General features: G+C 36.7%; 1 protein-coding gene across 1 annotated transcript; it reads left to right on the top strand.

Moving 5' to 3' along the window:
* Positions 1-973: 973 nt before the first annotated feature.
* Positions 974-2,072, top strand: LOC108101712. The gene is made up of 2 exons (XM_017206151.2): positions 974-1,954; positions 2,026-2,072. The coding sequence occupies exons 1-2, from the start codon at positions 974-976 to the stop codon at positions 2,032-2,034; spliced, it is 990 nt and encodes a 329-aa protein (XP_017061640.2). The 3' UTR covers positions 2,035-2,072.
* The last annotated feature ends 20,642 nt before the right edge of the window (positions 2,073-22,714 follow it).

The raw sequence follows: 22,714 nt of genomic DNA, 5'->3' as shown, positions 1-22,714 counted from the left end.
ACATATGAAGGTAATTGCTAATATTAAACTTTAATATTAACTGGATTATAACTTAAATATTTTTTTATTAAAGGCCCCGATTGCATCCAAAAATTTTGTAAAGCACTCAAAGAAACAACTTTGAGTCTTTACAACCACGTAGAACCATCTAGGCAATTGGACACATATGAGGAGTACTGCCACGGAAATGACGACTGCTGCGCCTGCGAACTTCCAATTAGAGGTACAACTGAAAAATGTTTTAACCAGTTTACTGGAAGTTATAGGGGACCTATTCATAAGAAATGTAGCATAGATTATAAATTAAGTGAGGCCTTCTTCCCTGTCGTATTCCATAATTTATCAAGAAATGATATACATTTATTCATAAAGGAACTAGGAGACAATTTAAAACCAATTCTTTGTAATAAGGAACTTTACATTGCCCTTACCCAAACAATTAGATTAAATGCCACCAACCATTACAAAATTAAATTTATCGACTCCAACAGATTTTTGAATTCTAGTTTAGAGAAACTAGCTTCTTATATGGACAATTCAAACTTTAAACTATTAAAAACTAAATTCCAGGGTGAGAAATTTGACCAAATGAGAAGAAAGGGTATTTTTCCATACGACTTCTTAGACAGTTTTGAAAAATTTAATTATCCAGAACTTCCGCCGATTCAATGCTTTTTCATTTCCCTTGCAGACCAGGAATGTCCTTGTAAACATATGATAATATAGGTACATACATATATGATAAGTGATGCTAATTAAACAAAATTAAAATCGTTAAAATAAAAGGCCATCGTCTACAAATCAGGTGTGGGGTGATTGCCCATAGCCTTCTCGTCGTATCCATATGTTGTATTGCGATATATTGAAGAAGTCGAAGGAAGAATTACTGGAATTATTAAGAGCTAAGAAAGTGCATTTTGACGCCAACGCTTCCATTCACCAATTGCGTGTTGCGACAAACACTTTGTTTAAGATGAACAACAAACAGGAGTATGGCCAGGATGACGAACATGATCAGGGAGCTGCGGGAGGCGATACTAGCTTACAAAACCAGATCGTCCACGACGAATCGGTTGCGCAGCACGTGGTCCTGATTGGACTAGATGACCGCACGTTTAGAGGAGAGCTGGCCGATGTTAGTCAAGGAGTAGCAGGAACAACGTTGCGCGACATGGAACAGAAGCAAGTTGGCACAAAGATGGCCGAAAATTTTTCTCGGGTCGAAATTGCAGACATAATGGCGGTTGTGGAGCCCTTTTCAGGAGAAGATGGCATGCCTGTCAAACTGTGGATTGAAGAATTTGAAACTGCATGTGCAGTGTTGGGAGTGCCACTTAACCGTTATTGGCTGTATGCGAGGCGTCTGCTTGTAGGAGCGGCTAAGAGTTACTTTACATACCAACGCGCTGCTGATTGGGATGCTTTACGAGCACAGATGATGGATGTTTTTGGTCGTAAAAATACGAAACTCGAGATATGTGAGCAGCTCAGACACCGTAAGAAAAAAAGTGATGAGAGTGCATTCCGATACTTTATAGCTATGTGTGGTATTGCACGTCAAGCTGAATTAGAAGATCGGCATTTAATTAAACACATTGTGAGCGGATTAAACGACAAAAGTGGCATAACTGCGTCCCTTTATTTTTGTGAGAATCTTGACCAATTGCGTCGCCGTTTGATTGAGTATGACCAAATTCGGATCTCACTGCCAAATTCTAACACTGGTCGTGGTACTTCGAGCGCTCAGGAGTTCAAATGCTACAATTGTCATCAGCCGGGACATATGGTGAAGGATTGCAACAAGCCCATACGTCCGCCGAATAGCTGCTTCAACTGTGGAGGTCTGGATCATCAATTTCGTAACTGCCCGAAGCGTGTAACTGGAAGACTGCAGCAGACAGTGGCGAGTGTGGAGGATCAACAAGCTGTTGCTGATATTATTGGTAAACACCTAGTAAGTTCTAATATAAATGAACTTAGATGCACAAAATTTATTAAAATTAATGTTCTTTTTGATACCGGTAGCCCGGTTAGCTTTATAAACAAGACGGATCTTCCAAGAGATGTAACACCTGGCACTTGTAAAAAATTTGCGCCTAAATATAGAGGTCCATATAAAATAAATAGAGTTTTTGATAATGATAGGTATGAAGTAACAGATATAGATAACTGTCAATTAACTCAGTTACCTTATAAAGGCATTTTAGAAGCTGCAAGGTTAAAACCATGGGTACAAATATTAAAGAAGACTGTAACATTATGTACATAATCTTGATCGAGGTCGATCAATATGTCAGGTTGACCGAGTTGTAAACATATGACAATATAGGTACATATATGATAAGTGATGCTAAATGATGTTAAATGATGTGAAGTGATGCAATATATATTAGTGTGTACGATATATTGGATATATTATATTTAAGACAAATGTTATCGATACGAATGTGAACTCGATTGTCGATACACAAATAAATGTAATTGATTTGAAAGGAAAAGACAAGAGAACACGCGAAATAAAGAAACAAAAAAAAATTTGTAACCAAATTTATAAATTAGATCCGATTATGTTACAGCACCCTCAATTTCGTGGGATGCTATGCTTAAATTTACAAGAATAGAACTATCTCTAATAAGTAATCCGGATATGTATAATTTTTTGAAAAGATCGTTTCGAGGAGGGTTGACTCAATGTACTCAAAGAATTTCTACTGCAAACAATAAATATGTAGATTCTTATGATAGTAGTAAACCAAATAATTTTTTGGCATACCGATTGATGCCAATAATTTATATGGTTGGGCTATGAGTCAACCCCTCCCAATATCAAATTTTACATTTTTAAATGAAAATGAAATCGCTCAATTAGATATTTTAAATATATCAGCAAATTCCGATGTTGGATATATGCTTGAGGTGGATTTGGAATATCCTGATGAGATTCATACGACCCATAACTCGTACATATAAAAAGTCTACAGTTATGCATCCAACACGGAATGATTCCTAAGAAAATTCACCGTATACTTAGGTACAAACAATCTTGTTGGCTAAAATCATACATTGATCTTAACACCAAACATAGAAAGGCAGCTAAAAATGAATTCGTAAAGAATTTTTTTAAATTAATGAATAATGCTGTGTATGGGAAAACAATGGAAAACGTTGAAAAGCGTAGAGACGTAGTATTGGTTTACAATTATCAGTCTTCTGGGTTTAGACAGAGAATAGCTATCCACAATTTTCATAGCGTATAACTTTTTGAACCTCATTTAGCTGCAATCGAGTGACAAAGACTCGTATCCTTTACGATAAGCCAATATATATTGGATCTTGTGTTTTGAAACTTTCCAAATGGTTGATGTACGATTTTTATTATAATTTTCTCAAGGTAAAATGTCCTTCTCTGAATATAATGAATATAATATATATGGATACCGATTCATTTATATTATCATCGGAAGAAGACTTTTATCAATTGATAAAAGGAAATCCTGAACGGTTTGATACATCAAATTATGAAAAAAATAATATTTATAATATTGCCCAGGCAAATAATAAAGAATTAGGTCTAATGAAGGACGAAAATGCTGGTAAAGTAATGAAATCTTTTGCGGGCATAAAGGCTAAGGCTTACTCCAGAGGGCGAAAGTAAGAGGTAGAGTTAAGCTAAACACACATTTCCTAAGCAATTCTTTGGAGTAACTTAAACCTTTTGCCTTAAAAAATTCCTTAGCCTGAATAAGTTAACATGACCTTAGAAAACCCAATCAGTATCCAAAGCGAAAACCTAAGACGAAACCCAAGACGCGACCCACGCAAAATTCTCAATAGATGTCGCTTTGCGAGCTAAGCAGTGCGAACGGCGCTTAAAAAAGCAGTCAGCCGGCAGATGTCGCTTTGGCGCCTAAGAGCCTAAGCTCTACCTCTTACTTTCGCCCTCCGGCGGAAAAATGTGAAATAAATGTTAAATAAACTTTAAAATTATGTAGAATGGCAGGTTGGCGGGTTGTGAATCTTTAAAAAATAACATAAAAAAAAAAAACATAACATAACAATAACAGACAGCAAAACCTGCCCACATTGAGAAAAATAATAAGTATGTATGTATATTGGATCTGGCTTCTACGGATCAAAAGATATATAGATTCAATCTTTATTTTCAATTTTTAAAATAAAAGTTGTTGAATAATTTTTATTTTTCAATTTATATAATAAAAATAAAAGTTATTGAGTAATTTTTATATAAAAATTGATACTTAATAATTATTACTAATTTTTTAATATTAAAATTAATTTTATTTATTAAAAATCAATTTTTTTCATAAAAATTGGAAAAAAAATATTTATCTTGTTTTTGAATTCGCCATGAAAATTTAACTTATGACAATTTTCTCCAATTTTTTTGGAGACTGTTTTGGGCTTCAATTTTAATTATTAATTATTTGCGGTCTCTGGTATCAACTTCTGACTCTCTGCAGCTCCTAAAGCGATTAATACTAACATATCTGGCACGAAATTAGATCGTTAAATTTAAAATTAAAATTAAATATAAAATTTTCTTTAGTTTAAAAATTTTTTCCTTTTTTCTTTTAAATATCGTGTCCAATTTTCATGAATCGTGCCGTACGATATACAGCTGTCGCCCCTCGGTCGGTTGGGCAAAATTAAAAAAAAACAAACAAAAAAATATGCTACCTGTCGGGTCATCCAGCCGCAGCAGATAATTAGTTTCTTTTAATGCGAGCTCTTATCTTATCAGCATCGCTCTCTCTCTCTATCTTTTCTACCGCTCTCTCATTGCTCGTTAGCTTCCACTTTAGGGCAGAAATCGGCTGATCCGCTTCTCACTTGTTAATTCTTATTCTTCTTTTCAATCCCGCGGACGATTGTAATGGGTTCCAAAATCTGGACCAAATAAAACCCATTCCGATTTGGCACGGAAAATCTTGGGATCGATTATGCCAGCAAAACTGTTTAAATTTAGAATAAGTAATAAATTTATATATTGTCACATTTTTATTTATTTTTGTTTGCTTAAGATTAGATTAAATTGAATGTTCTTATTGTCCTAATGCGTGTAATATTCTTTTAAGTTAATTTTTTTGTTTGTGTTTTTAATATGACCAGTAAAATAAGTACATGTCGATGTCATTAGAATCTAGAATAATTTTTTAATAAGCAATTTTGTACAAATCTTTTTATAATATACACATGTTCAGTTTTGCTAAATCTCCGAAAAAAAATAATAATAAAAAATTGTACTTTACTTTCATATACACTTTCATACAAACCATTCGTATCAGAATGTTGTAAAAGGATTCTTGTGGCCAGGGATTGCAAGGTGCTGCCTCTCGTAATGAAAAAGGTGACCAAAAAGCGAAAGAGGTGGAAGTTTTCACCACGGTGCTCATACACTACTAGAGAATTAAGGCCATTGTCGCCATAATTTGGCGATTCGGTCTGGGCAGACGAATACCACTTGTCCAAGGCGGTGGGAAGGCTTCCCTCAATTAACCTCAAGCTTTAGAACAAAACCATAAAAAAAAAAATTGGGAAGAACACCTAGAGAAATGTTTACCCTGCTCGTGAACTTTTCAGAGTGATTTAATGCACGCCGTGGACGTGCTTATATAGCGTCCAACGGCCTTAGTGTGGCCAACTGTTTCTGTTGCTTAATTGCCCAAAACTGACCCGTGAATTAGTATTTTTATAAGTATTTGCCAACAAGTTGCATCAGGTGGTAATTTCTTTGAGTGAGCCTGAAATATTGCAAAGTTTTCGTGGGAAATAACATTTCTGATTTCATTTACCTATAAGAATGATAAAGAGTTATGGAGTTATCGTATCCTCTTTTTAAATCTTTTTCCCCTTGTATGAGCACTTTTTTCGAAAAGATCTCCTATTTTGTCGGAATAATGTACCTGATTAATTTATCTTAAAAGGTATAAAATATTGAATCCACTTTCGTGAGCGAACACGTGCAAACTTATTACGTTGCACAAGCAACCTACTTTAACTAAGACCCTTCTAAAATTACGGAAAAAGGGTTACCTTAAAATTGCATCATCGTCAAATGTACTATCTGTTCCCAAGGGAAAAAAAGATGACAGTTACCAAGTGAAAGTGCGAGTTTTTAAAACGCCAGTTTGTATAAACAGTAAAAAGTTTAATTGGTGATATTAACGTGAACTTGAATCTTGGAAATAATTAATTCGGTAAGTCATTCGTTTGTTTAAATTTTGTCATTGGTTTGTTCATTTTAGACGGACTAAGTCAAAGACCCAGTTACTAATACATAGGGGAGGGTGGCCCCATACCGACCCCCTAAATGGAAAAGGCGATAAAGGTGAGAAAAATCAATTTTTCTGTTCAGTTCAAAAATTTACTATGTAGAGGGATCAGTTTACTATACTTCTTATCGATTTGTAAGTGCGTAGGTGTTTTAAAATGTTAGCTATTCAGACAAATATAAACCTCCATTTTTTGGACGTTCTCAAAAATAGTGGTCCGAAACCGACCTCCACATGGTCCGAAACCGACCCCCTATTTCTTAGCAGAAAAATTCAATAACATAAAATAGAATTTAATGATTTTGACGATTATTAAGAAATATTTTGAAGGTTCTTTCCAGACAATAACAATTAATGTATGAAATAAAGGGCACTGTAGTCAATTGCTGAAGTCAGAGCTGTCCTCTTTCTGATAGTAAGTTCGAATGGTCTTCAGTCGCATTGTTTTTCGAAAGCCGCTCGTTGATTAGTGTGGTTCCATTTGTCTTTTCGCTTCCTTCTGATGTTTTTGCTGCTTCTGTTGACTTTTCTTTACTGAATCTTGTTTACTTTGAAACTTACCGTTTTGAAGCCCTTCGTCCCAATTTTTATATTGTTAACATTCACTTCTTCCAGACGTTCAGCTGTTTCAATTTCTTCTGGTGTATTATTTTCATTATTTCTGCGATGCAGCAATAATGTTGATCGAGGAATTGCGAATTCACGCGCAGCTGCGCGAAGCGACAGTCCCAATTTCATTGCTGCAACTGCTCGACGTAGAATCTCCGGATCCCTTTTTGAGGTTTTACGCTTAAATGTCCGCCCCATTTCTAAACAAAACTTGTGCAAAATCCGTGACAAATAATATTTAATCACTTTAAATTACATATTTTCCCTCAAAAACACGCTGTGACAAATTACGCTGCCAATAAATGGGGGTCGGTTTCGGACCACCACGACCTTTTTAATTAACTGCTCGCCATTATCTAATGACGCAAAGAGCGATGTAATTCTAATAGTGTGAATGAAAGCTAGGACTATCAACAATCAGAATAACTTACCCTCCGATTTTTATGCGAAGAAAAAACTTTAAGCTCAAGTTCAGTAAAGCTCAAAAATGAATGTCACAGGCGTTGAAACAAAACAAACGGAAAAATTGCAGTGAAACAAAAGAAGTCAAAGTGGCTATCTATCTCCAAAATGTCTGTGTTATAACAGCTTTTCACCGACGTTACCGACAATTCGGCTAGCATCGCCATCTCTGAGAAACATGGGGGGTCGGTATGGTACGACCGGTCGGTATGGGACCACTCTCCCCTACTTAAATTGATGTGGCGTTTGATGTGTTAATTTGTTTGAAGTATTCGATTAAATGACATTTGGAAAAATACCAATTTCATATTTCCAGAAGAAACAGATTATTGAGCAATCGTAATCTGGTAACACATTTTTGAAGTGAAACTTCTTTAGGCGCGTTATGTATGTATTTTCGGGGACGGAGTAAAACCGACTCATGACTGTCACGAAAAAGCGAGGATCCCCATCCCTCTCTAACCGCTGACAAACGATCTCTCTATCCTCTTCTATCCTCTCTCGCTCTCAGCGCGCACGCACAAAGTTGAGAGCGTAAAAATCTTAAAAAAGAATGCGGTTGCGTGTGTGAGAACAAGCAAGTGCGTATGTATGCTTACTTGAGCGAGAAGACGATTTTTAAGCCGAAATCATTTCTGTGCCAAAACGAATTCATTTACAGCAATAGAAAAAAGGGTGAGAGGTGTGAGTGTCAAAAGAAATTCTAATTGAACAGGTTGCATACAGATATTAACAGTTTAATTGATGTATTAGCTTATTACAGCTTAAGTATGCATTAACTATTTTTGATTGGGAACATAATTCTTATCCATTCTTATTTCATCACGGACGACGCGAAGACACCTCAGTAGCTCAATTGAGAAAAGAATATGATAGACTTCCTATGGTACGTTTTAAAACTCTCGATCAAGTACTGTTAGAATATATTGAAAAAGGAGATAAGACGATATTTTCATTCAATTGTCAAAGTGTTAACAAACATGCATCAGATTTACGAGGTAATGTTCTTAAAAATTCGGACTTATTGATGCTTTCCGAAACTTGGCTTGACGATGACAGGCATGTTAATGTTACAAATTTTGGTTGCATTGTACAATACAAGAGACCCAATGTTAGAGCGGTCGGTGTAGGTATACATATATCAAAATGTAAATAGACTGCAATATGTTGTGGTAAAACATAATGACGTTCATGCTAAATCGATTACTGATATCGAAGATTTTATCCACCACGTGCTTCTGCCATACACAGAGGATGGTTCGAGGTTATTGAATAAGAAATATCTCGAAATTCCTATGATTATTTCGGGAGATTTTAATGTGAATTTCGCGAGGGAAGAATCTGTAGAGATTTTGAACTTTTTCAAAAACACCCTATTGTTAATGATAGGAAACGACTAGACACGGGACAACAATCGATGCAGTTTTTGCTCGATTCATTAAGAATTTGAGAGCTTATGTATATATCTCGCACTTTAGTTACCATAACCCAATTATCACGACATTAGGAAATGATATTCATGAAATTGATGTTACGAACTGCTTTCTTCGGTGGGCAGTGCCGCTAGCTCAGCGATCTTATTTGGGCCAAGTTCTCCCCAATGCCCGCAGTCCGACAACATAAAATACTAACATCGATTACGGTCGTCTCACAACACTAAACTCTCTGCGATCACTAACAAAATGTAAACAAAGCAAAAACGTAAACATTGAAATACAAGGCGGCGGAAATTCGGATCTTTGGTGGCCATCGGTGTTCTTGGCCACTGCGTACCCACCCAACCTAGGATGCTAGGTAAGTATAATCCCCACATCCCCCATAATGGGTCAGTAAGTCACTCCAGGCAACTAATTTAATTCCATCTCCCCCACTGAAAAAGGTCTAGCAATTCATCATCATTATAAACTCGTCTTTAATACTTCAGGTAAGTTCGAGTGAGTACAGATATATTTAACATTTCGCACATAATAAGTTTCATCAAAAATCTATTTGTTAATTAGGCCCAGACTCACCAACTAACCGCCGGATAAATATTTAGCGGTCAAAGCGGGATCTAAGAAGCAAGGATCAGACACTCACCAGAAAAAAAAGTTCTGCCCCCTTGTATTGGCAGAACTGACTTCACTAATACGGCTGAGTTGTTTGGTCACATAATCCTAAGGAGCTCCATGGGAATAGAAAGGACGCTGAAAGGTATGGGAGATTTACACAAACAAATCCTTCATCTTAATTATTTTACGTCCACTTCTGATCGGTGCTCTCTTGTTAGTCCTCGCACTCTTCTCGATCGTACACAATCGATAAACATATATCGAGTGGGTGAGTTCTTATCGATATTTACATGTGATAGTTTCGTGGTGTTACCTTATCAAATTTATACAATATTTACACTGTTTACAAAGCATAACAAAAAATAATAAAAAAAAGAAATTCAGAAAAAATTAACTTTAGTCGCAAAATGTCAAAGAAGTAGAAAAAATTGACCAAATGAAGGATCATGTACTACAAAAGACTAGACGTATCATTCCTACTTTTGGATCTTTCACCTTACCGTCAAAAACAAACATCAGACATGCACGAATCGATGTTAAGTCGTACATTTCTCGCCTATTTAAATGCCGCAACGCAAATTTGGTCACCCGTCAAAAGCTTAAGAAGCCAAAAAACCTGCTCAAAGTTCTTCGACTACAAGACTTTGCCGATAACAACTGCACCAAGCCCAAATATTTCATCAATGTAAACAACCAATTGATCCAAGGTCAATTTCCAATATTGAAAAAAAGGGGTGTGTCCAGCCTACGCACGACAGAAGTGAAACTTCTAGTATTCCTCTCTCTCTTATCCTTTCATTATCTTATTTACTGTTTTAGGTTAGTTTGAAGATTAGAGGTTAAATAATTCAAGGACGAAGCATGGATTTTTGTATCTAATATTTTCTTATAGATAAATAACGATCGATTAATGTATAGTTCCAAAAATTTTCAATTTATTTACAAGTATGTATACAATATTACATAAATAACAATATGATAATAAAAAATTACAAAGAAAATACAATGACAATTTACCTATCATGTGACCTTTTCATTATCAATGTTGCAGTTGGAGTCGATTCCGGGAGGGCCGCTATCGATAGTTTAGAACAGGTGGTGAAATTTAAAGCAGCGCCCTCTTTTGGGCCAGGGGCAAGTTGTCTATGTAGAATGTTCCTGGTAGGGTTCTCTTAGATGGCCTTGGAGATGTCCATTGACCCATCTTCGAGAGAGCCTGGGAAAAGATGTTAGGGAACATGGCGTGATCATACGGATCACCGTTCAGTTGTACCCGAAAAGGCAAAAGTGGTAGACGGACGATTTTAACCGAGTATTAATTTTGTGTAAATTTTGTAAAAAAGTGAGTTAGAATTTTTTTGTGTAATTTTTCTTTCGGAAATAAAAAATGTTTGTCTTGCTTAGAGAAACCGGGGTCCCACAATAAAGGGCCCCGGGATTTTCTTTGAGGAGAACGAAAAACCCACCTTTGAAGAAAACATAACCTTTCCTTGGAATATATATTTATTTCTGGAGGAGGCACAAAGATTTGTGAGGAATACAGTTTTTCAAAAGCCACATTTCGAGGGAGCGCAACTTGAAGGAAACGAAAATTTTCGAGGAAAACATATTTGAAGGAGACATACTTTTGGATGAACACCAATTTGCTCACGCCAAAATCAGGACAGCCACTCACCATCAACGACCCAGTAATCACTCTCGGACTGCATACCTCCGGTGAGTCCGTTCCGTGGCGGGGTGCCTTTAAAATAGTAGCCAATTACCGTTGCGAGCGGCTGGAGCCACGAGGTTGGCCAGCCGTTCACATAAGCCTCCGAGTTCCTGGTGGTGCGGTTTCATGGTGGGCCGAGCCCAACCACCACTTGCTGCAACTCAAAATAAATTAATGAGATGTGTAGTCACTAATAATTAAAATACCTGATTGTCCAATTTAGTTGTGAATTAGTCCAAAGCTTATCACTTGACCGGCAGTTTGCTAAAAAGGAAAGGTCGCGATTATTTAAATAAATCAAAAAAAAAAAAAAAAAAATATTATATATACGGTCTGGGGTAAAGGCCCGTATAAAATATAACTCCTTGGTTATGGGATATAGTGATATAATAAAGAAGACGAGACCCAAGCTGAATGCTTTTCTGGAGCGGGAAAACGTGTTTTTCCAAGAAGACGCCACCATCCAACAACTGCGCGCAGCGGCGAAAACCATAATGGACAAACTGGAGAAGCAGAACCCGAAGAAGCCAAACCTCGAGCATTCGGAGCTTTAGAAGCTTAATCTAGAAGAACTGAACTTGGAGGAAACCTCAAGTGTAGCTGCAGAAGTTTCGAGAGCGGACGGCGACGCTTGTGTTGCCGCAAATGGCGGCAATAGGGTGGCGTCGGAAGAAGTTCTGGAAAGTTCTGATATGCTGGCTGCAGACGTGCAGCGTTGCGAATGAGTTGCTGCTTGTGATGAAATTCTCAAAGCTTCGAATATGGCAAATGCGGACTTGCATTGTGGCGGAGTATGAAGAAATTCTGGAAAGTTCTGATATGGCGGCGGTGGGTGTGCAGCGTCGAGAACGAGTGTCGGCGGACGACGATAAGTACGCTGCGCGTAAACGTGTGGCTGAATAAGAAAAAGCGTTGAACCAAAATAAATCAACTCATGAAACCAACATCGATATCAGTGATCTGGACGCGCTAATTCAACCGTTTTCTGGGGACAATGGATACTCTGTACTGCGTTGGATCGAAGACTTCTCAAATATCATGGATATACATATATGGCGTGCCGGAGAAAAAGGGGCCGTCCATAAATCTCGTGACGCTAATTTTTGGCTTTTTTGTCTCCCTCCCCCCTATGTGACGCATTACATATACAAATTACAACCTCCTTACAACAAAGCGTGACTCTCTGATGCACCCCCCACCCCCCTAGGAGCGTCACGAGGTTTATGGACGGCCCCAAAACGTTTTATTTTCGCCAAACGTTTGTTGACCAGATCTGCAAGAGCATTTATGAACGAAACAGCAGCTCTAAATTGGCCGAGGCTGCGAGCAGAACTGATAGCAGTATTTGACTCCAAGATCAGGATGCGGCATTGCGCGACAGGTGGATCTGGCGCCTGAGGATATCATCCGATTCATCGTGGAAGGCTTGGGAGATGAGTCTGGAAAGGCGTCTGCAATGGCTTACTGCACATTGGGGAAGCCCCAAGTACGTGCGCCCGTTCGTTGCTACATAACTTAAACCAAAATACTAAAATACCTTAGATAGGTTTAGATAATGAAAGTTCTGAAGAAATTCTGAATTCTGACAAGGATGCGCAAGGATTCTTGAACGCTGTAGAATCATTTTTAGACAATTCTTTTAAGATACGAACTCAGTTTGGGTTGGATTTGGCAAAGATGTGTGAAAAAGTGATTCAATCGCATTATGTTAGTAACCAATACGATTATAACACAGCCCTTAGATATCGGATGTCCATTAGATTAATCGATACTCCGTTTTACTGTTCTCCGAGACATCTGTCTTACTTTGAGAGAGAGAAAGTTGCGGAGATCGTTGATGATCTGCTTAAGAAAAACGTAATACGTCCGAGCGCTTCACCTTATGGGTCACCTTTGGTCCTTGTGAAGAAAAAGTCTGGTGAAATTCGAATGTGCGTTGACTACCGTGGTTTAAACAAGCGTATCGTCAAAGATTATTTTCCTTTGCCCCTTATTGAAGATTTCATCAAATAGAGGTCGAAGAAAAATCTGTACGGCATTTGTTACCCCTCAAGGACAGTATGAGTATCTGAGGATGCCTTTTGGATTGAAGAATGGCCCTGTAGTGTTGCAACGATTTATTTCGGAAACGTTTTCAGACTTTATAAGAAAGAAAAGCCTAGTAATTAAATGGACGATATAGTTATAGCGACGAAGACAGTAGATGAGCACTTAGAGATTTTAAGAAAACTTTTGGATCGTATTAGTGAGTATAATTTGGAGATAAACAAGAAGAAATGTGTATTTTTCAAGAAAGAATCCAAGTTCCTGGGGTAAAGTATAAGTAAATATGGGATAAAACCTAGTGAAACGCATTTGGAAGCTTTTAGAAATTTTCCTGTGGCACAAAATCGTTTTTAGGATTCTTTTCGTATTTTAGACGTTTCATCCTATCATTTGCGCGAATAGCTAAACCCTTGACAGAGTTATTGAAGAATGGAGGTCCTTTTCCACTCATTGATGAGCAATTAAGTGCATTTCATGAGTTGAATAATGCTTGAGCCAATCCACCTCTTTTAGCCATTTTTAGTCCTGGTCGAGAAACTGAGCTCCATACAGATGCCAGTGCCCATGGGTTTGGCGCTATATTATTGCAGCGACAGGATTATGTGAAAATGCATCCTATTTCGTTTTATTCAGGAAAAACCACTGCAGCAGAATTCCGAGTTGGAAACACTCGAGCATAGGCCGTTTAAAATAATTACGGACTGCAATTCGTTGGTCCAGACACTTAGTAGAAAATCTATTAATCTATTAATCCTAGGATTGCCAGATGGTCCCTTGAGTTAGAGAACTACGATTACTCAATTATGCATAGACCCGGTGTGAATTTGGCCCATGTTGATGTCTTGAGCAGACAAATAGAAGTTGTGGAGCTGTTAAAGAATAGTGAGTTCGAGAATGATGAAGACTTGTTAGCAGGGACCGCAAATAAATATTATAAGTTTAAAAAAATTGAAGCCCAAAACAGTCTCCAAAAAAATTGGAAAAAATTGTCATAAGTTAAATTTCCATGGCGAATTCAAAAACAAGATATATGTTTTTGAAGTGAAACTTCTTTAGGCGCGTTATGGATTTTCGGGGACGGAGTAAAACCGATTCATGACCGTCACGAAAATTACCGTCACGAAAATTGCCGTCACGAAAAAGCGAGGATCCCCATCCCTTTCTAACCGCTGACGAACGATGTCTCTATCCTCCTCTATCCTTTCTCGCTCTCAGCGCGCTCGCACAAAGTTGCAGTTGAAAAAGGGGTGAGAGGTGTGAATGTCAAAAGGAATTCAAATCGAACAGGTTGCATACAGATATTAATTGGCACCATAATTTCTATCCATTTTATTTGACCTAGAAATGAAAACACATATCGATATGTATTTGTCTTCTTCTTCTTCTCAATCGGTTTGTTAACTTTTGAGAGTCGCCAGCACATTTCGAGACCTCTAAAATGAAGCGTATAATAAGGCTTTTATTCGGTTTCCTACAGAATTTCAATTTTAACAAGAAAGGAAGCTAGCTTCGGCAAGCCGAAGCTTATATACCCTTGCAGTCATCAAATATGTCGAACAAAATACAAAAAGGCTAAACAGTATCGAAGCTATGACGATTTTTCTATTCATTTTCCGTATTTTCGACTATTGTTCAAATGTCGACTATATGATATAGTTGTCCGATTTTGATCAAATTTAATTCGTAATTCAAGAGTCGTAAGAAAACTCTATATTCCAAAAATCATACTTGTCTGATAAAAAAACAACGATGTTATAAATTTGTTTCCATTATTTCGATAAAAATTTTACGATCTTTCCTATGGCAGCTATAAGATATAGATGACCGATTTTTATGAAACTTTTTTCTCAATATAAACGTTGTTAAAAAACTTTATATTCAAAAAATCATGGGATAAAAAACAACGATGTTATCAATTTATTTCCATTAATTCTATATATAATTTTCGATCTCTCCTATGGCAGCTATATGATAGAGTTATCCGATTTTGATCAAATTTAATCCGAAATTCAATAACAGTTAGAAAACGCCATCTTGAAGAATTCAAGTAGATCTGACGAAAAACACCGGCGTGAGAATTTTTCATTTCATTCCCTCGTATGGGAGCTATCCTTTATAGTCGGCCGATCCGGCCCGTTCCGACTTATATACTGCGTGCAATAACTACACACCTTTTGGGAAAGTTTCAGCAAGATAGCTTTAAAACTGAGAGACTAGTTTGCGCGGAAACGAACAGACGGACAGATGGACAGACGGACAGACGTACAGACGTATTCCGATTCTGCTCGTGATGCTGATCAAGAATATATATACTTTATGGGGTCTGAGGTGTCTCCTTCACTGCGTTGCAAACTTCTGACTGAAATTATAATACCCTTTTGCTCTGCAAGTGTATAAAAATGAGTAGTGATGAAGAAGTTTCACTTCTGTCGTGCGTAGGCTGGACACACCCCTTTTTTTTTTTTTTTTAATTTTTACGAAAAAAATTGATTTTTAATACTTAAAATTAATTTTAATAATAAAAAAATTAGTAATAAATATTAAGTATCAATTTTTATATAAAAATTACGCAATAACTTTTATTTTCAATTTTTATTATATAAATTGAAAAATAAAAATTATTCGATAACTTTTATTTTAAAAATTGAAAATAAAGATTGAATCTATATATGATATATATACATACTTATTATATACCATCTGAAAGGTATTGATGTGTAGATCATATATATACATATATATTGGATCTGGCTTCTACGGATCAAAAGATATATATAGATTCAATCTTCAGCATCAGCAAGATAGCTTCAAAACTGAGAGACTAGTTTACATAGAAACAGACAGACGGACCGACGGACAGATGGATTTCGATTCAGATCGCGATGCTGATCAAGAATATATATACTTTATAGGGTCTGAGGTGCCTCCTTCACTGCGTTGCAAACTTCTGAGTGAAATTATAATACGCTTTGCTCTGCAAGGGTATATATATAGCTGTATCAAATCAGCTCCTAATGGACAATGATCTATCAGCTCCAAATGGACACAACTTAGAGAAAAATTTGTCCAAACAATCTGTAGATTATTCAAATGCTCCTTTGCAAACTAAAATCTTGCATCAAAGATTTTTTATGATACGTGCACAGTTATGCACTCTCGTACATTATACCAAAAACTTAATTTTAATTAATTAATTATATGTATTAGGCTAAGATTTGAATACTTATCGTCAGTCTCGTAGAGGGAAGATTCGATAAATAAACACCGTAATTAAAAAAAAAATAGTTTCAGGTAAACCTGGTATTTACTCCCATTCTTTCTTCTTTGGAAAATAATAAATAAAAATAACACCTGTGGTATAATCTGAATGTCTGCACTGTAGATTGTGGATTAATCGAAAAATGTAAAAAAAATCATAACATAATAGTTAATAAGTTATATTCAAAATAAGTTCAACGGCACCTATATGCCGCACGCCGGCAGTGTAGAGGAGCACATGCTAAACGCTCTTGCGACCGAAAACGAAAAAGGCGAAAGAGAAATCAAAAACAATGGGGAGCGCTGTAGGTGAGAGTGTGCGTATGCATGTGCATGCTAGCGCTCTCCCCGTTCAATGTATAAGCGTGACGCGCGAAAATGGTGCATGAAAATAACAAAAATGGCGCCAGAGCTGGGGAAAATGGCGCTAATTCTAGGGAAAATGGTGGAGGAGCTCGGCAGTTTTGGGAAAGAAACTGATTTTTGTCTGTGCGTTTTACTGTAAACTAGTTGCTCAGTTCTAAAACTACATACATACCTCAAGAATCCAAAAGATGTGTAGTTATTGTACGCAGAAAAAAGATTTCTTCAATTATTATTTTTGGACTTTTAAATATCTATTAAATTTCATTAAAAACGGAAGAATATCGGAAGAAAGATCAAAAAGTCGATATAAAATTAATGAACAGTTTTTTACCTACTATTAAATCAAGAACATTTTTTTTTAAATTCTATTGCCACATACAGTGGTGGCCACGAGGTTAGCACACTATGCATGCCCCATTTTTAAACTCTAATTTCTCCTTTCCCAGGAGTTTTTTTTTAATAGGGCTAGCTGAGTTTTTGTTCGTTATACTGAGAATTTTAGAATTAGTTTACAGTCAAATAAAATTTTTTAGAGCAAAGAAAAGAGTTATAAAACTAATCATTTGGTTTTAGGAATCTAGTCGCTGAGTTTTAAAACGAATTACTTGCTTCTTAGCCACCCGCTTGATATGTTTTGAAAATAGCCTTCCTCCTTACCCCTCCCTCTCTCTTTCTCTCTCTCTCTCTATGGCGTAGAAATTTTCAGACTCATTACCTGCTTCCTAGTCGTCCGTTACAAATGTTTTGACGACAGTCTTTGACCTTCACTTTCTCCCACTCTCTCTAGCCAGAACAGGAATTGTGCTATTTTTATACAGAGGTTTTTTATGTGTCTACAGACAAGTGTTTTTCAGGTCCCAAATCTGAGATATGAAACAAGTACACAATATACCACGTGAAGATCCCTACAGTAAGGGTAAAACATTTTTACCCTACAAATTAAAGGCCGAATGCATAAGATGTAGCTACTTTCAGCTCCAAGCTGCGGCTATATTAATTTAACATGATCTGATAGTACTGGCTCTACAACCATTAATTTAATAGTATGAAATCGCTACAAGATTCCACAGCCAATACCTATCAGTATATAACTATCCTAACTTGTTTCAACCTACCCACGCACACACTCATAAATTTATATACACTTCATTTACATTCAACCCACCCACCGTCGTTTGCTCTACCCAATTCGGTTAACTTAACGTCTATAACTTTATTTTGTGTTTTTTCCAAATAAAAAAATCAACAACAATGGCTTTGATCGTGTGTGATGTTTGTTTCAAAAAAATTGGTCTTTCGGGCTTCGAGCTTCATTACGATGAATGCTCAAAATCTAATACAACCAACAAAATTACGTGTGATCTATGTTGTTCAAACATAGATATGAGTCAGTTTAGTGCTCATTACGAGAAATGTGTCGGACACAAAAATGCGTGTAAAGTGTTGATGGATACGCAACGAAAAGTTCTGAAACGGCAATCACCAATAATTGAGGTTTTTGAGGAAAATGACAACCTGCCCTCCAGGTCGGCTGCAACCACCAAGCGTCAAAGGATTGACATACATAATCTGAATACCCTGAAACAACAATCTCAAAAATTATATGAGGATAATGACAACCTGCCCTCCATGTCGGTTACAGCATCCAAACGTCAAAGGATTGATCATAATAGGATGCAAGAGCATAAAACCGTTAAAAGTAAGTCTCAACATATTACAGTTATATGTGACTTGTGTGATGACTCATAAACTGAGTCAGGAAGGACTAGGCACATAAGATCAGAAAAACATAAGAATGCGATTGCAACGGATACTGGAAATGTTGCTATACAGGCAGGCTCCGGTTTTCACTTTCACAAGATTCTCTCGTTTTCGTTTTCAAAAACGAAAATTGGTGCTCCCGTTTTCACTTTCACAAGATTTTTTCGTTTTCAAAAACGGGCAAGTTTTTTTTGTCGAAATGAAAAGTAAATGCCTTTTTCTACATCAAAACGGTTCTTAATTGCAAAAGAAAAAAAATAATTGACTCCTTGGTCTATTGATGTTCATTTCACATCATCAGTAGGTCAATCTAATTCGTATTTATTTTTTTAATAATTATTTTCTGACCCCATCTTGATTTCATACATAAAATATTTGCCGTCGGCAACAACAACTTTCGTTTTGCTGAGGGGCCGATAAATCTATTGCCAAAAGTTATCGTCAATGCTGCCGTACTTGTAGTGGAACAAAACAACCACTTAAAAATTCTTTTAAAATGAAAACGAAGCTAAAATATTTTTAAAGAAAAGTTAAATAAGCTTTTATAAATAAATATGATTAATTTCAGTTGTTTGAACAGTGAGGAACGATGAAAAAATGAACCGTTCCGATAATGAAACGATGACAAAAAGTTTGTGAAAACCGGAGCACCTAAAACGAAAACGTACGTTTTCGCCCAAAAACGAAAACGAAAAAAAAAAGTGAAAACCGGAGCCTGCCTGATAATTAATTTATTTTCTGAATCTCAATTTCCAATAAAGTCAACGATGTAATTGATTTAAAAAAATTCTATAATAAATGTCGCCTAAATATTTTAAAAGTTATTACCCGTTGGATGACTGAATATAAATCCATTAAATTTAACTTGCAAGTTTATGGATTATATATAAAATACACTCTCCTTGTATTGAAACACTGAAGCATTTTGGTATAGCGTACAGACCAGTGTATGATGAGGATGATATCCTTAGCTGTGTTGAGGATAATATCGAATATCGAATCGAAGACTCTGGATGGGCAATCAAATCATTTAAATATTTTGATCTGATTATTGTCAAATTGGAACATATTCCTGTAAGAGATTTTATTCCGGCACCTCCAACAATTAAAGCTAAAAACGCTTTAATAAATGTTAAAAACCACGACGATTATTGTTTTAAGTGGTGTTTGTTAGCGGGTATCGCATATAAAAAATATGCGACTGACACCGCATACATTTACAACACCCAGACAACGCAGAGCTGCTAGGAAACAATTACAGTTCCCTCATACATATTCGCCTGTGAATATATCATCTCAAATAATAATCTATAGAGATGTAACAATGAATTTCACTAGAATAGATTTTCCAATCACCAAAAAGGGGATCAAAAAATTTGAACAATTAAATCCTGACTTTAGCATCAACGTGTACGAAGTTGATCCTGCAGGAAAGCAAATTGTTGGACCTGTCGTCAGAACTAATTTAAGATCAAGGACCAGCCATGTAAATTTATTAACCTTAGCCAATGGACCATCCATGCATTATGCATACATAACGTGCATGAAAACATTATGCTACTCGCAACACTCAAAATTTGGGAAAATTGTTTTCAGTTTATAACCACAACAAACCCCACACATGATGCAGTGGAATGTGGTATGGTGGCAGCAGAATATCCCAAGCCAGACACCACCACAAAGTTCAAGAACTTTTTCAAAAAATTGTTACCTCCGGTGGTAATATATGCAGACATTGAAGCTGTATTAGAAAATTACCATCGTACTATAAATTCACCAACAACTTCGTCGACCACCAAAGCCTAGAAACATACCGCATGTGCGGTGTCATTTTGTGTGGTATACAAATTTCATCCAAACCAGTACAAACAATGGATATATGAAGGTAATTGCTAATATTAAACTTTAATATTAACTGGATTATAACTTAAATATTTTTTTATTAAAGGCCCCGATTGCATCCAAAAATTTTGTAAAGCACTCAAAGAAACAACTTTGAGTCTTTACAACCAATACTGGACTCAGGCGGAACCATCTAGGCAATTGGACACCTACGAAGAGTACTGTCACGAGAATGACGACTGTTGCGCCTGCGAACTTCCAATTAGAGGGACAGCCGAAAAATGTTTCAACCAATTTACTGCTAGCTATAAGGGGCCTTTTCATAAAAAATGTAACATAGATTATAAATTAAGTGAGGCCTTCTTCCCTGTTGATAGATATATGATATACTCTACATATATATATATACATGTTACGATATTCATTTGTTCATAAAGGAACTAGGAGACAATTTAAAACCGATTCCTTGTAATAAGGAACTTTATATTGCACTCACCCAAACGATTAGATTAAATGCTACCCAGCACTACAAAATTAAATTTCTTGACTCAAACAGATTTTTGAATTCCAGTTTAGAAACACTAGCTTCTTGTTTGGACGATTCCAACTTGAATCGTCCTTTGCCGAGGTCATGATCTCTGAGTTCGGTGTGATTTATTATTCAGCCCAGCTCAGAAAGTTCCTTCTAGAAGTCACGTATCCGGCTTTCGACCCGGGAGCGAAGCAGAGTAGCATTTGCACTCCTGCTGCATGAACCCCACCTAAATAGAGCGTCCCCCGACCGACGATCAGAACACGACGCGACAACACAATCCCTAGTGTGGAGCCACATGAAGGCGCTGCCAGGAATGACCCGACACAAGGATAAACAGTGAACAAAACGCACGGCAAGGATACGTTTCTAATCCGTCACAGGCGTGCCGAAGATGTGGAGGACAGAGCCACTGGGCGTAAGAGTGCCGTAATCATCGGGTCACGTTCTGTTAGAACTGTGGCAGAATCGGCGTGAGGGTCCGATATGCTGTGCGAGAGCGGGGAAACGCCGAGTGTCCAAAGCCTCCGAAGGGCGGCCCGGGATTGCAGGATGCTGCCTTTCGACTTGGTCTGGGCTAAGGAATACCTCTTGTCCAAAGCGGTGGAAGGCTTCTCTCAGTTAACCTCAAGCTAAACAACAAAACCTTAAAAAAATCAATAAGAACACCGAGTGAGATGTTTACCCTGCACGTGAACTTTTCAGAGTGATTACAATACACGCCGTGGACGTGCTTATATAGGGGCCGATGGCCTAAGAGTGGCCAACCGTTTGCGTTGCTTAATTGCTTAAAACTGACCGTGAGTTAGTATTTTAATTAGTGTTTGCCAACAAGTGGGATGTGATTTGGTGTGACCCTGTACGTTGCTCCGTAAACAAAACACACGAAATAAAATGCACAATAAACAGACTATGTATATTGGGTAATTTTGTTAGGATATTCAGAGAACTTGGTTTTTTTTAATTTATTTTGATTTATCAGGTGCTACTTTCTTTGAGCGTGTATGAATAAAAGAAAAACAAGAAAGGAAGCTAGCTTCGGCAAGCCGACGCTCATATACCCTTGCAGTCATCTAATATGTCGAACAAAACGCATAAAGGCTAGACAACATCGAAGCTAAGACGATTTTTCCATTCATTTTCCCTATTTTTGACTATAGAACATATGAGAGCTATACGATATAGGCGTCCGATTTTGATCAAATTTAATTCGTAATTCAAGAGTCGTTAGAAAACTTTAAATTTCAAAAATCATGCTTATCAAATAAAAACCAACGATGTTATAATTTTATTTCCGTTATTTCTATATAGATTTTTCGATCTTTCCTATGGCAGCTATAAGATATAGTTGTCCGATTTCTTTGAAACTTTTTTCTCAATATAAGGGTTGGTAAAAAACTTGATATTCAAAAAATCATGCTCGTGGGATAAAAAACAACGATGTTATCAATTTATTTCCAATAATTCTATATATATTTTTCGATCTCTCCTATGGCAGCTATATGATAGAGTTATCCGATTTTGATCAAATTTAATCCGAAATTCAATAGTAGTTAGAAAACGCCATCTTGAAGAATTCAAGTCGATCTGATGAAAAACAACGGCGTGAGAATTTTTCATTTCATTCCCTCGTATGGGAGCTATCCGATATAGTCGGCCGATCCGGCCCGTTCCGACTTATATAGGGGAGAGTGGGGCATTGTCGTCACTTTTTTTTAATTCCAAAATTTGTTGATAAAATAAATTATTTTTATTATGTAATATACATGGTTGGATTCGGAAA

This window comes from Drosophila ficusphila, unplaced genomic scaffold (genome assembly GCF_018152265.1).
Source record: "Drosophila ficusphila isolate 14025-0441.05 unplaced genomic scaffold, ASM1815226v1 contig_197, whole genome shotgun sequence".
Taxonomy (NCBI): domain Eukaryota; kingdom Metazoa; phylum Arthropoda; class Insecta; order Diptera; family Drosophilidae; genus Drosophila; species Drosophila ficusphila.
This window is presented reverse-complemented; position numbering and strand designations above follow the sequence as displayed.